This window comes from Anthonomus grandis, chromosome 14 (assembly GCF_022605725.1).
Source record: "Anthonomus grandis grandis chromosome 14, icAntGran1.3, whole genome shotgun sequence".
NCBI lineage: Eukaryota > Metazoa > Arthropoda > Insecta > Coleoptera > Curculionidae > Anthonomus > Anthonomus grandis.
This window is the reverse complement of record NC_065559.1, coordinates 1012079-1028427: the sequence shown is the minus strand read 5'-3', so window position 1 is coordinate 1028427 and position 16349 is coordinate 1012079. Positions and strand designations below refer to the sequence as shown.

Genomic DNA, 16349 nt, shown 5'->3' with positions numbered 1-16349 from the left:
TCGTCTTGAAATTTCACTTTTCTTAAGTAATTAAGTCCTCTAGAGACGTAAAGCATCATTTAATAGTGATCGTCAATGATTCAAAGGCTTCAGATGGGTTTAAAGGTCAAAAAACGGGTAAAAAGTAAATTTTTTCAGTTTCTACCGCATTTCATGGTCCAGGCACGCCTTGGATCGTCTTGAAATTTCACTTTTCTTAGGTAATTAAGTCCTCTAGAGACGTGAAGCATCATTTAATAGTGATCGTCAATGATTCAAAGGCTTCAGATGGGTTTAAAGGTCAAAAAACGGGTAAAAAGTGCATTTTTTCAGTTTCTACCGCATTTCATGGTCCAGGCACGCCTGGGATCGTCTTGAAATTTCACTTTTCTTAAGTAATTAAGTCCTCTAGAGACGTGAAGCATCATTTAATAGCGACCGTCAATGATTCATGTGTCTCAGATGGACCCAAAAATGGGTCAAAAGTGCATTTTTTCAGTTTTTATCACATTTCATGGTCCAGGCATGCCTTGAATCACAAAAAAATTACGTCAAATCGTTAAAAAGCTGCAAAAACGTTGTCAAATATTTAAAAAATTACGTGACATTCCTGACCTGTCAAAACAAAGTAAACATCGGTCGTGTACGACTACGATCATCGGTTGGCATAGCAACGTGGGGATGTCATGACCAAGTTTGACGTTCCCCCTCCCACTGCCGTGTTGGCGGCCATGTTGTTTTAGCGCCATTTATTCAAACGCCAATGAAATCGCGATAATTCACCTTATCAACGGAAGGCAAAAAAACGGCAAAAATAAAAAGATGAAACGTTAAAACTATTTTAAAATAGCGACGACCGAGGCGCTCTATATTCCGAGTTGAATTTACCAAACTGGCCATACATTTCAGGGGAGAACCGTAAAAGTTTTTCCCGGGAGTAAATCCTTGTCGCCTTTCGTCTTCATTATTTTATTTAAAACGACGCCCGGGTACCTGTGGGACCCCTACGTCACTGTCGACGACGCGAGGCACCGCGACGCCGACCGACGACGACACACTATTTTCCGTCCACTAGACGGAAACTGGATTTTTCCCTTTTTTTTAGCAGATATTAGAAAAGTAGCATAATAGTAAACTGAATTTTACAGTTTTTGGGAGATTTGAAATAAATGTCATCAGTGTCACGTTGACAGTTAAATAATTTAAAACAGATGACTTTCCCCTTCTACTTAATCATTGGACACGCCTATTTTGCATATGACTTAGGCGTGGCTTATATGTCGAGAGGATTTTGAACCAAAGGAGTTCAGCGCCATCTGCTGGTAGTGGATGGTTACGCAACTTACTTAAAAGAGCGTAAATAAAGGAATCTGTAATTTCTTTTTGATTTTACAAAATTAAAATTCCCCAAGCCTTTCGTTTTAAAATAAATGCGCCCTCTGTTGTTGGTCGATGGTTCCGTAACTTACGTCGAGGGCCATAAATAAAGAAAACTGTAATTTATTTTTTGTTTTATTAAATTAAACACATGTGTCAAATTAATTTGAGTGTGGCCTCTGATGGCGATTAAACGTCAAGTGTCATTTGTGTGACAGTTAGGAAAATGTAAACCAAATGACGTGCAGCTCCATCTGTTGTTGGTGAATGGTTCTGTAACTTATGTCAAGGGCCATAAATAAAGGAAACTGTAATTTCTTTTTTATTTTACGAAATTAAAATTTCCACCCTCCACCTCCTTCCCTTTCGATTTATATGTCAAATTAATTTGCGCATGTAACAGCAATTAAATGTCAAGTGTCATTTGTGTGACAGAATGTAAACCAAATGACGTGCAGCGCCCTCTGTTGTTGGTGGATGGTTCCGTAACTTACGTCGAGGGCCATAAATAAAGAAAACTGTAATTTATTTTTTGTTTTATTAAATTAAACACATGTGTCAAATTAATTTGAGTGTGGCCTCTGATGGCGATTAAACGTCAAGTGTCATTTGTGTGACAGTTCAGAGAATGTAAACCAAATGACGTGCAGCCCCCTCTGTTGTTGGTCGATGGTTCAGTAACTTACGTCGAGGGCCATAAATAAAGGAAACTGTAATTTTTCTTTTTTATTATTACTAAATTAAATTTTCTACTCCCCTCCCCCACCCTTACCTCTCTGATTTGGGTATGGCTTCTAATGATGATTAAACGTTTTAATAATTTTAAAATTAATTTGCGCATATAACGGCAATTAAACGTCAAGTGTCATCTATGTGACAGTTAAGAATGTAAACCAAATGACGTGCAGCGCCATCTGTTGTTGGTGGATGGTTCCGTAACTTATGTCAAGGGCCATAAATAAAGAAAACTGTAATTTATTTTTTATTTTACTAAATTAAACCTATGTGTCAAATTAATTTGAGTGTGGCCTCTGATGGCGATTAAACGTCAAGTGTCATTTGTGTGACAGTTAAGAGAATGTAAACCAAACGACGTGCAGCGCCATCTGCTGTTGGTGGATGGTTCCGTAACTTGCGTCAAGGGCCATAAATAAAGGAAACTGTAATTTCTTTTTTGTTTTATTAAATTAAACACATGTGTCAAATTAATTTGAGTGTGGCCTCTGATGGCGATTAAACGTCAAGTGTCATTTGTGTGACAGTTAAGAGAATGTAAACCAAATGACGTGCAGCGCCCTCTGTTGTTGGTCGATGGTTCCGTAACTTGCGTCAAGGGCCATAAATAAAGGAAACTGTAATTTCTTTTTTGTTTTATAGAATTAAAATTTCCACCCTCCACCTCCTTCCCTTTCGATTTATATGTCAAATTAATTTGCGCATGTAACAGCAATTAAACGTCAAGTGTCATTTGTGTGACAGAATGTAAACCAAACGACGTGCAGCGCCATCTGTTGTTGGTGGATGGTTCCGTAACTTACGTCAAGGGCCATAAATAAAGGAAACTGTAATTTATTTTTTGTTTTACTAAATTAAACCTATGTGTCAAATTAATTTGAGTGTGGCCTCAAATTACCATCATCTGTTGGCCTCAGAAACGTTTAATAATTTATTATTTATTAGATAAACTATAAAAAAAATCCCCGATTTTCTTTTGGGGTATCATAAATTTCAAACCGCGCTCCTTTCACCGCCGTTATTCGGAAAAATTCATCATTTTCGCCCCGCTCTATCCGATAAACCGACCGATAAATAAATATCTCTTCCATTTCTTACTTAATTTCGCAAATAATTCGTTTTTTATTCTTTCTTTCGTTCGTTCCTTCCTGCTGCTGCCGATAGTGAAATTAATTGAGTTCGTTTCCCATCGATACAGCTCAACAAAAACGAACTTAGGGAGGGGAATTTTCGCACGCGGTTCCGTTAAAACAAACGCTAATTTACAGTAAAAAATCCTAAAGCCACTAGCGCCATCTATCCATCACCACTCAATAATAAACGTGAGTATAAAATGCAGAGCAAATAACGTGCAGCGCCATCTCTTAGCGGTTGACCCAGCCAGGAAAAAATACCGTTAACGTAAACCGAAGACAGTGTTGCGAAATCTCCTCATTATTACACGGATCCGTTGATGGATGAGCGCATCCTTTTCGGAAATGTGTTTATTTGGCCTATTGAAAAATCACCTTTAATCTATAAATAATGGCGGGCGCAAGATAACGGGCTTACTCTTCACCCGCTATCCTTTATCCTTATTTCATTCACGTAATATGGGAATTATTTTTTAAGTAGACGCAATTTACGCATACGCATTCCTAATTAACGTCAAAGTTGCCATAGGAAGTCGGCTGACAGTTCATAGCTGTCATTTATTAAGGTCGTATCACACTAGAAGACGTATAACGTATGGAAGTAACCTAATTATAAATTTTCAGTGCTAATTTGAGGGCGTGACGTCATCATCAATTTTTGAAAAAATAAATATTTCTTAAAGGCGTGTAAACGATACGACTTGGCAATACCGCGTCATAACCTCTCACAACCGCTGTGGAGATTATGTGAATGCGGCCTTAGAAGTCGGTCGATTAATGTTGACATTGACAGCTGTCAACGTCAATTTGTGCAATCAGCTGTTCCCCATTTTAACAAATAAACAATTCTAAATATTCCGATACCTTAACTCCTTTACTAGAATATTCATTAAAAAAGTGGAAAAACTCGTATTTGCCTGCAAAATGCACGAGGCTTACCAAGTGCATTCGGTGCATAAGCTAAATTACCAAGTGGAATCGATTGCTGCCTATGGTAAGACTCCTCGATTGATCTCCATGAACTTAATCCCAAATATTTTCACTTTTTAAGGGGATATTTTGTTGGTTGGCACAAGGCAAGGGTACCTATTCATGTTTAGTTTGGAGAAAAAAGAGCCCGTGTGCGAATTTACCCTTATGAGGTGCAACAAGACGTTTAGCAAGAAACCCGTTCAGCAATTAGAGATTATTCCTAGGGAAGATTTGCTTTTGAGCCTTACTGGTAAGCGACATCCTGCTATTTATTTATTGAGTCTTTAGGATACAAACAGGTAAAATCCGAAAATAGTAACTTACTATAAATGAAGCAATAAGGTTCACAGTATCACAAAACAACTACCTATGACATTTCTAGTTATAAGAACTTAGGTTTCGGTCTGTTGCTGTTTTTATCATTCTTATTAAAGGGTATTTCCGGTAATAATTCATTCTACAACAGAGATCATGATTTATGGGTTTATGAGCAGGTACATTAAACATAATTTTAGAAAGAGTATTACGAGAGGTTGACAAGTCATTACATAATGCTAAAATGAGATTGAGTTAATGTGTATTTGTGGTTCACAATTTGGAAATAAGTTTTATTACATGAAAAAATGTATTCTGGGTTTTCTGTAGTATGCTAATGTTGATTTTGTATCCAGGATTCCACTTATTAAAACCTGAGATTCATTACAATCATTAACTAGCTTGTCGATGAAAGAAAAATTCATTTTTTAGTCAAATAGGTCTTTATATGAAAAATCCTTTTTTTAATTATTAATAAAGAATTAATAATTAACATGTCCATTTAATGCATTTACAGACAACATAGTACAGCTTCACGATATAAATGCGATAAGTTTTAACACCCTCGACACAATTCAGAAGAGTAAAGGAGCAACATTTTTCACTGTTCACTCTCAGGTACCATTGAAACCATGTTTCTTCTCATTTTTCTCACAAAACCCTTTATGTAGAAAATCACTTCTACTACTGGAGAAATCACTTACCTTACTCGCCTCGCCATAGTGGTCCGGAGGAAGATTCAACTGTATTTCTTAAAAAACAAGAAGCTTGAGCCTCTATGTGACGACATCTCCCTCACTGACATCCCTAAATCCATGGTTCTATCTCCGACAGTTATTTGTGTCGGGTATAGGGACGAATATGCTTTGATAAACGTAAGTAATAATATGTTTAATAATTATTCCTTGAAATAATTTTATTAGGAGGGTCTCACTTAGTGCTATATTTTTAAAAGCATCTTAACTGTCTTAATTTATTCCGGGCATTATTTAACAGGTAGAAAATAGTAATTTAATTACCTGGAAAAGACCCTGGTGGTTATCTTTAAGGTAGTGTAAGAAAAATCTTGTTTGTTATAGAAATTTGATCGTATGCGTGAAAGGAGTGAAAACTATTTTCTGGAAAAATGGCATAATTTATTCCAGGTTTTAGGTTTATCATTTCAGGATTCAAAGAAAGGGCAATTCTCACCCCAGAGTTTCATATATGAACGTTTCTTGTACCTCAAAAACTCTCTGAGTTATAAACATTTTTGTCAACCAAGGTTAAAAAAAAAAGGCACATTGCAACATTAAGAATTTTATTAACTAGTCCACGTTTTTGGGCATAACTTGGAAACTACTTGGAATATTTACATAACTTTTCAGGGTTGGCAAAAATCTGGGTATCTGTACTGGGTTTTTGTGTTTTTCGTGGGTATTTGTTGGGTATTTGTCATTTTCCGGAACTCTAACCTCAAATTATAGAAAAATAACATTAATTTTAAAGTTTTGACTAGACTGGTTGTTTTTTGGTGTTGTGTTAAAACTTTACGCAACACTAGTAAAGTGTTGTAATAGTAATAAAACAGAGTGTTTTACTGTGTTTCTTTTTGATGCGTAAACTAAAAGTTAAAAGGTGAGTTTTACTTTTTTTAAACTATTCAACATGGGTTTTTCTTGCTTTTATGGTAGAAAATATGGATGGTAACACAACAAAAACAAACCTAGTTGAAGTTATCGTTGAAGATATACAACTTGAAGAAGTGGTAAACTCAGGAAACGATATGAATAAAAATGACAAGATGGAAGACTGTAACACCATCACAACAGTCTTTTGATAGTCTTTCATCAATACCGTCCACATCAACACAAGGGAATTCTGTGTCTAGAAATTTGGAGGCTGATCACGAGGTCGTCAACATCTTGGAGATTTCGGACAGTGAGATTGAAACGGAGCAAAACTTGGAGAAAGAAGAAAACGAAGTTACGACAAGTGCAAAGGTAGCTAAAAAGCAAGACAATAAAGGAAGTGTTAAAAAAAGGTGGGGACTATTACGAGGAGTGGGAATATGTGATTCGATTGACAGATGGTACACTCAAGTGCAAATTTAGTCCTCAAAAACTGACGGGAAAAATAGAGAGGATTAAAGCACAACTTGGAAAGTGTTCGTTGTAGCTGGAGAGCCAGGCAGTTCCTTTGCGATTATCAGATGATGACAATAGTTCATTTTTCTTGTGCCCTACAACAGAAAGCACAAAAAAAAAACAGGAAAAGGCCAGAACAAGATAGAGAATCCCCCCAATTGAGTGACAGTAACGGTGTTACAGTTACAATGACTCCTAAAAGAAGAAAACGAACAGTTTTGGACAAAGTAGTCGTGAAAACATCAAAGGAAGAAAAACATAAGTTGGAAATCTCAAAATTGCAGAATGTTTTTATACATGCAATCTCTCATTTTCCACAGTTGAACATCCATCTTTTATTGAGATGATCCGATCCCTTTGACCAGGTTATACACCCCCTAACAGGAGACAAATTGCCGGAAACTTGCTGGATGAAGTTTTCGAGGTTTATGAAAAAGAAATAAGGGAAGTTCCTCTGATGTTCGATGGATGGTCTAGTGTTAGAAACGAGCCAATTATATCGACACGCATTAATTCACACCGGAAATAGTTACATTTTTTGTTATTTTATTTTATTTTATTTTAATTACACCACTCCACAGAAAAAATTCCAATTATTGAGTGGGGGAAAAAAATACAATTTTATACAAATTACAATCCAAAACTAGAGAAAAAAAAAGAATACATTATTAATAGCAATAGTTTCCTACAATATTATACAATACTTGAATAAAAAATAATTTTGCTTATGTCTACTATCTAGGAAAAGCGTACTCTTTTAATTTCGGACAAACTGCAGTTGAATATGTCACATTGATCCTGAACAGAATTAAAAGTGCCACATGCTCTACGCATTGGAGAATATTTACAAATATTCGTTCTAGGTCTAGATAGGTAAAATGTGTCAGAATTTCTAGATGATATGCGAGGCACATGAAGATTTACATGTCGTAATAAGTCTGACGAATCAATTTTATTATTAAGAAGTTTAAATAAAAATTTCAGATCAGCAGATTTACGCCTCTCCTCAAGACTACTAAAGGAGTACCTTTCTAGTAGGCGTTGATGTGAAAAACCAATTTCTGGGTACACTCCGTCACATTTATATGAAAGGAACTTTAAGAATTTACGCTGAACATTTTCTAGTTCATGTATATGATTCATATAAAATGGTGACCACACAGAAGAAGCATATTCCAGTAAAGAAAAATACAAAATTTTAAGACTAAATATATTATTAAAGCTATGTGCGTTCCTAATGACAAAACCCAGCATTCTGTAGCTCCAATTAACAATGTCCTGAATGTGTGGCTGAAAGGAAAGAGTGCTGTCGGATGTCACCCCCAAATCCTTGAACTCCGTTGATCTCGGGACAGTCTTACTGTCCATAGTATAGTCATACATAATCAGGTTTTTCTTCAAAGAGTAAGAAACAACTTTACACTTGGCAGCATTAAGAGGAAGATTGTTATTTTTGCACCATGCATTGAGGAGATTAATAGTATTTTGCAATTCCATATAATCTAAGATACTATTGATGCCATAATACAATTTTGTATCATCCGCATATAACAAACTATTTACAGTGAGCTGTTCCGATATACTATTAATAAATGTGTTGAAGCAGAGCGGCCCCAATATGGAGCCCTGTGGAACTCCAGACGTTGCAACTATCTGAGCCGAACTACGGCCATAACATTCCATAGGTTGTTCATAGGTTGCGTCGATGACAAAAAAACATCTAAATATCATTTTGAAGTCGCTGAAGGTGCGAATTATACAATAAAGACGTTTTTGCAATAGTAACCGACAATGAAAATAAAATGAAGAAATTTAGAAAAATGGTTGCAGAGAAATATCCCTCTATACTAACCAATGGATGTAATGCACATTATTTAAATCTATTGGAAAAAATTGTTTCGCCACAAACTGTCCTCAAACACTTGGTAGAAATACAGACATATATCAGAAACCACCATAAACCTCACGGAATTCTTAAACTTAAATGCCTCAAATTCCTAATGATACCCGTTGAAATTCGCAGTTGGCCTGTGTAAGTACTTTTAATTCTAACTAGCTAATGTACCGAGAAATTTCAAAAGAACATCCAGAGTCTCTTGATCAGCATATTATAAGAAAAATTGTCGACATTAATTTATACAAAAATGCACTTGACTTAGAGCAACAATTACAGGCAGTTGGTACTGCCTTAGATAAATTCCAGAGTGACCAAACTACTCTCGCCGATGCCGTCAACATCTGGCTAGATTTATTGAACAAACCATGTCTAAGCCCCTACATTAAAGACATTAAAAAAAAATTTGAGGAGGCAATACAACCCTTCCACTTTCTATGCTTTTTAACTGATCCTAAATATATGGACAAAAACCTAGAAAAAAAATACCAGGATGAGGCAGAGGCTTGGTTACTTGAGAATCACGAAGATTTTTTCCAAGGTTATCTACTATTCCGAATAAAGGATGAAGATATTTATCAATCGTCACTTTTTAAGGAAAGCGTGATAAAAAACATGTCTGCATTCATATGGTGGTCAATTGTAAAAACTAAGATTACTGCTACAGCTCAAAATTCAGATTCAGATCGTATTTTGATGAACATGGCCACATTTTTTGCAAACTTACATTCTTGCCCTGCTAGTTCTGCAGCTCTGGAAAGAATCTTTAGTTCCTATGGTTTGGTGTGGACTGATCTTCGGAATAAGTTGCTGCCAGATAAGGTAGAAAAGCTAGTAAAAATAATTAAAATGAGCCATTTTAAAGAAGAGAAAAAGAAAAAGCTGTTTTAGGTGTTTAATTTATTTTTATTTTATTCCTATAATGAATAAGGCGTTTTGTTTTTTATATTTTAATGTAAAAATGGTTTTTTTGAAACTTAGGAATAAGAATATTAAAAACTGGTTTATTAGTGCCTTTCTGTTCCGTTTCCAATTGAAATTATTTATTTAATTTTGTTCCTTACGAAAAAGTGAGAAACCCGATTTGTTGATAAAACTTAGGAATAAGAATGTCATTATATTTTGTTATTAAATACTATATAAAAAGTATCTAATTTTTCATTTTTTTTTAAACATCTTAAATTCTTTGGGCTTTTGTATGGGTTTTTGTATAGGTTGTTGGGTGGGTTTTTGACACAATAACCCTGTGGGTTTTTTAAATGGGTTTTTCGTTTTGCCAACCCTGTAATTTTTTCATGACAAGATAGAGGAGTTCGTATTAGAACCGTTTTTATTTGTCCAAATGCCTTGAATAAATTAAAAATGCCTTTTTTTAGAGACGGTTTTTAAGTTCTCGAACACAAATTCCGTTGTTTTTTTTCAGGCATTTTCTCCTTTAAAGATGACTCTTGTACAGTTGAAAAAAGTTGAAATTTCCTTACAGGCAGTTGAGCAAATTTTTATGATGGATTTTTATATGTATATAAATAGACTCCATAATTTATTTATTTATTGATTACTTTACAAACACCATATAACAGTAATTACATGCAAGGTTACTATAGACTAGTTAACAAAAAATGAAGAAAAAAAAGACAAAGCACAAAAACTACAGAAAAATAGAGAGAGAAAACTATTCTTACTTGGGAGTTTCTGAACTTGATTCATTTTACACTGAGGGTATTAGGGAACTCTGCTAATGCTATGCAAATGATGTCTGAGAAGATTTATGGCCTATTCCAGATTGAGTGTTTCCCTGAATTTGGGATTATAAGTTGACCTTCATATCAGTAAAACAAATATTAATATGTATATGGGAAATTACCGATCTATTTCTCTTTAACTTTAGACCGCATAAATCACACATAAAATGTCAATAGTTTAGCAAAAAAAGAATGTGGCATAATAATATAAAATCAATATTCAATAAGAGATGAATGATTTTATTAAGAACAGGTGGTACTCCTGTAATAAATCTTCCAATATCTCTTCATCTATTGCAAGAAAATCAATGATTTCTTCAATTATAGTAGAACAATCATGTAAAAAACTCCACGATTCGAGAATCACTCTATTTTGATCATCAGATACTTTATTTCAGATTATATAAATTCATATAATAGCTACCCTATTAAGTACACAACACAAACAACCTAATTCTAACTGTTTAAATAAATATTCCTATAAGGCTCAAGATTAGTTGTAAACTTAACTTATTATACAGCTTAATGCCCATATAATAAGGACCCTTCTCGTATAAGGTTAAACGATGTACTGGAAAAGGGAACTTGAGAAACATCAAATATGTACATGCAGTTTATACATTATTCTAATAAGACTTTCCTGTGTTGTTCATTATTAACCGATTTACAGGAGATGAATAATTTTATTGAGTGCGGGCACTCCTGTGATTTGGGCGTTTTTTATCAACAAATCTGTCAATCTCTTGACACCAGATGATCAAAATCAGGCCATTTTTGAACCTTGAGATCCCTTCACGTTTGCTTTAACTACGATCATTGAAATTCTTGCAGTAGAAGTAAAGATATTGGAAGTTTTATTATAGGAGCTCCTGTACTTGACACAATCAATCATCTTTGGCAAATTTGCATAAAAGCTCTTAGTTTTTGGAACAAATAAAAAATTACTTCCAGGCAGTTGAGTATGGTCATTAAGTGCCTTTAAATAAGATGAATGGTTTTATAGAGTAATGATAACTCATAATAGTATGCAAGAATATTAATATTTCCGTTGATAATAGTTGAAAAAACATTCAAGGAATCTCACTATTCAAGAATTGCACCATTTTGATCACCAGATGTATAGATATTGACTGATTTACAAGAGATTAATGATTTCATTAAGTACAGACACTCCTGTAATAAATCTTTCAATATATTGGAAGAAAACTGGATTAATAAATTTTAATTACTATTTTTATTGGTTCATCTAATATCTTTTAGTTTCACATTTCACACTTACAGTTCCTTGTTTTGTCTCCTTAAAATGCCTTAAATAAAATTGTAATACTGATTCTTGTTTGTTGATCTTTACAGTCTGTACTTCTCTAGGCTTAATAATGATTGTGGTTAGTGTTTAATGGGGACATCACAAGTTTGAAGGGATTTGAGATGATTTTTTTTAGAGCATCTCTAGCAATTTAATTGCAATTAATACTTAGCAATCTTCACATATAAATAGTAATGCCCTTTTTTAAAATCGCTGTTTACCCTTCGCACCAATAATATTTAGTTCTTAGTAATCGTTGTTCGTTTAGCTTTGATACCGAAATATTTCTTGCATCTATAAAAAGTGTCAAGCCAAAGGAATGCTATGGATACACTGGACCTTTTTCTTTGTTAATACAATTTTTTTTAGGTAAATTAAAGTTATATTTAGTGCACTAAAACACAAAAAGTAACTATTGTACGATCACTATATTAAAAAAATCTGCACCATCACGTAGCCTCAACCTTCCCACATATAACGGTGAAAACCAGAAAAAAAATTCGCCATAGAAGCAAAGTTATTAACGTTTATGTGACGCTGACCCTGCGTCTCATAAACTGGGTCAATTCTTCACGAGCACATAATAAGAGCTTCGCTCTAATAACAATTCACCTTATAGGGTGTTTGAATTTTGAATAGAATTTTCCTTATTACAGTTAAGTGATGGGAAACAAACCGATCTATTCCCCACCAGTAGTGCGAGATCCGCTGATCCGTGCATTTTATGCATCTCAGAGAATCAGTTTGCTTTATGCAGAGAAAACCAGACTATCGTGGTCAATTCAAAGGGAGAAACCGAGAAGAATAAGGTGCTAAAGTGGTCAGAGACCCCTGTGGGTCTTGCTTACGATGCTCCATATACCCTAGGGATTTTAACTGATTGTATAGAGGTTAGATGATTGATGTTTTTTTGTCAGTTTTCTCATTGACTTTTTTTAGGTATCTTCTTTGGAACCGAGTATGTCGGTGCAAACGCTCGCAGATATGCCGAGGGTGCGACATTTAGTTAAAGCCGGGCCGGGGTTACTTTTTGCCGCATCGATTTCCCAAATTTGGTGTCTGAAGGGGGTGGACGTGGCCAAACAGCGGGAGATTTTGGTGAATTGCAAGGAGTTTCAGTTGGCCCTCGAGTTAATTGTATGTATATCAATTGGTTAACTACTATTTAAGTAACAAGCATAAATACGCGCCTAAATTCCAATTTAGAACCTTAAAAGTTGATTTCTATTAACGCATCAACTAACTTCTAGTTCACCAACTGAGCGCACTTTTGTCAAATTATCAGGATTCTTGTAAGGAAAATCTGATTCATATTACTACTGTATTTGTATTGTAAAACTTCGGCACTTTAAAAGTGTAATTAAATGTTGATTTTTCTTTAAGGCACCTTCGCCAAATTTTCAAGGTTTTTTATAAGAATTTACCTAAAAGTACCTTAAAAGAGCAGACATTTAAGGCTAATATTACCGAAGATAAACAGGGTTGCCGAATTTTGAAAGTCAAATTTGATCGGTAAATGTTATGGTTTCCTTATTCACTCTATCGTACCTTCGCCAAATCGTCAAGAATCTTCATTATTTAAAAAGAAGTTCTCATATTTCAGTTAATATATAATTCTCTTTATGAGCTTTAAAGCGCATCTACCAACTCGTCAAGAAACTGACGTGTTTTTTGTTAGAAATCGTACAAAATTTGCGTAAAAATAAATTGAAATGTTGATTTCTAATTCGCTTTAAGGCACTTTCGCCAAATTGTCAAGTATGTTCTCCAACTGCCTGGAATAGTTTTTTATTTCTTCCAGGCAATTGACGTCATTTCAAGCGTTTCTGGCGAGTGTAAAGTTCATTATTCAACTGCCTGGAAGTAGTTCCATATTGCTTGAATTGAATATTAACATAATACTTAAAGGAATTTCCTTTTACGCTCTAAAGATTATGAAGTAGATATTGAAGGGTGGATGCCTTATCCTGTTCCCATCAACCAAGGGGGGCACAACAAGACTGAGTTGTGTCTAAGTACTCGAAGGACCAATCAATATGATTAAAAATAAAACAACACTTGTTCAACATAATATGTACACATTTAATAAACAAATTTTTCTTTTTAGTTTTCCTTGCCTCAACTGAGCCCTTATTTAATCTATACACTGATTTCAGTCATTATATACACTGTACAACTTCTTTTTCTTTACATTGCTTCTTCAACTTCACTAACAACAAGGCACTATTTACATAATAAAGGCCGCCATTTTGCTTCCATTCATAACTTGGGTTAAACGAATTAATACGTTTAAGTATTTAGGGCACAGAGAATTTTTCCATCAACACAAACCAATTTATATGAGACAGAGCTATATTATTAATTAATGCAACTTTTCACATTTCAATTTTTCTTACAAGGGCCATTCTTTAACACGTTGTAAAAAAAACCAGAGCAGAGAGACCGGGCGGCGCAACTTTCGTTCAACAAAAAAACTACGTCTGACTCAATTTCTTTCTCCCATCAGCCTCAGGTGCGCTGTCGGCTCCGTAATCTATTTTCAGGGTTTAAAGCGGTGTTGCAAGTTTTGTTTAAAATTTAGGTTATTTACAGAAAAGAAATTAATAAAGTGGTGTTGTTGTGAGTTTTCACAACAGTAGATAAAAATTCCTGGCTATACAGGGTGAGAGGTTTCAGAACTATGGGCTCAAATTTTTAGGGGTTGTTCAGTGCAACAGTAGAATCCATTTGAGAATAGGAACCAATGTCCGGAAATGTATCGCTACGCCACTACGGCCCTAAGACGCGTTTAAATTTAGAAAAGATATTAATTACCCAAATAGAATCTGCTGCATTTATTTTTAGCTTTTGTACAAGATACCATAACAATAATTATTAAAAATCAACGCTTATCAATGTCATGTCTCAAAATTTTATAGCTTACGTTTATTGCTAATAGAAAACTTTACCTATCAAGAATTGGCGGATATGCATTTGGCATACGGAGCAACAAACTGCAATGCACGAGCAGCATCGCGGTTGTATCCCGAACGACAGCATCCTGGATACAAAACGTTTATTGCGGTTCATCGGCGGCTTGCTGAAACAGGCATGTTTAAGACCAAGATGCATGATACTGGTGTTGCGTTGCTCGAACCGTAAGAACGGTCGAATTTGAAGAAGAGGTGCTTCAGCGAGTTGCTAATGAAAAGGATTTTTCTGCTTCAATGCTTGTTGGTGGAATACTCAACATGCTTTCATAGCATGCTTGCAAAGGTAGCCCACGAAGCCCTCCATTTTCAAATAGGTACATTTCCGGCTTTACCGTGTCTAACAAAGTATTTGCCCTTCTCTCGGAGATATTTTCGATTAGAGGATCGACTCTTCTAGTGGGTCTCTTAAAGATTTTTTTGGATTTGGATCTGTGTTAACAAAATTCGATAGTGGCACATTATCTTCTTTTTCGCTGTCGTCATCGTTATCGCTATCAATATTTATGGTAGATGGTATGTTTTTTTCCAAATTCTTCGTCATCTTTGTAATAAACTGAGCCGCTATGATATTATAATCTGGAGGTTTGAAAAAGCAATTTTTATATCTTTCTCTGTTGGGGTTCTGTAGATAGTTCATTACTCCGGACATTAAAGTTCGTCGTTCTTCTATTCTAGTTTTTAAAGAATTTTCTAAATCGCTGGCGAATGGCAAATTCATTTTGCTTATTTCCCGAAATAATAATTCAAAACTGGCATCCGCAGTACAAAGGTTGCATCTCTTGAAAATGGCACCAAGTGCTTCAGTTCGCGGACTTGGCAGCAGATGATTAACGGTACCAGGATCATTAGTTTGAAGTATTGGTCCCAGGTTTCTGTTTCAGGGAAGTAGTACGAAAATAACTGAAGAAAAAAGAAGAGAAAAGTTGAAAAACTTAAGTGGTATATGACCTCTGAATATTATGGATATTGGGGAGCAAATAGCTATGGTTCCTATGAAATTTGTCTTACAGTTGATTGTTTCAGACAGTTGAGAAAAATGGTGTTGGCTGCCTGGAAAAACTCCAAAAGGAGATGACTTCTTTCTTTTTCTTTCAAAGGAAGTTAAGGTAATCGGTTGTTTCCTTTAAGTCAGTAGTTACTTGTTTCGTCCAGGCAGTTGAACATATAAAAAACTGCCTGGAAAAGTTAAAAAATTACTGCAAGCTACAGGTAGTTTACACTTCAAAGAAAAAAATCAATTTGCCAGGCAGATTCAGGCCATTTCAGATTCCAGGCAGGTGGATAGTCAATTGTTTCTTCCAGGCAGTTGAACTCAGACAAAGAATTTTCAACTGCCTGGAAAAATTGGAAAATTTCTTTAAGTGCCTGGAAGTTATCAACTTTTCAGCTGCTAGAGAGCAATTGGCAAATAACTCTAAAAAATGGATAAAAAATCCAAAAATCATCGATTTTTCTTGTGAATCTAGGCAGGTTGATAGACAGTTGTTTTTTCCAAGAAGTTGAAAGCAATCAAAAATGTCCAACTGCCTGAAAAATTGAAAAATTGCTTTAAGTGCCTGGGAGTTATCAACTTTTCAGCTGCCAAAAAACAATCGACAAAATAATTTCAAAAAAAGGCAAAATTATAAAAAATCGTCAATTTTTCTTGTGAATCCAAGTAGGTTTATAGTCCATTGTTCCTTCCAGGCAGTTGGAACCAAGCAAAAAAGTTTTAGCTGCCTGGAAAAATTGGAAAATTCCTTTAAGTGCCTAGAAGTTATCAACTTTACAGCTTCTAGAAGGCAGTTCATAATTGACT

General features: G+C 34.9%; 1 protein-coding gene across 4 annotated transcripts in view; it reads left to right on the top strand.

Annotated features, from left to right (window-relative positions):
• Positions 1 to 16349, top strand: part of LOC126744372 (vam6/Vps39-like protein) — a 44522-nt gene that overhangs the window by 12640 nt on the left and 15533 nt on the right. The window contains exons 4-9 of one of the 4 annotated variants that reach the window (XM_050451742.1): positions 4106 to 4218; positions 4276 to 4446; positions 5029 to 5129; positions 5183 to 5386; positions 12236 to 12469; positions 12519 to 12716. In XM_050451742.1, coding sequence (XP_050307699.1) covers positions 4149 to 4218; positions 4276 to 4446; positions 5029 to 5129; positions 5183 to 5386; positions 12236 to 12469; positions 12519 to 12716 — 978 coding nt within the window. In that variant the 5' untranslated portion in view covers positions 4106 to 4148. Of the gene's footprint in view, positions 1 to 3848; positions 4219 to 4275; positions 4447 to 5028; positions 5130 to 5182; positions 5387 to 12235; positions 12470 to 12518; positions 12717 to 16349 lie in introns of those variants that run through there. The other 3 variants (XM_050451741.1, XM_050451744.1, XM_050451743.1) reach the window with 3 other exon arrangements.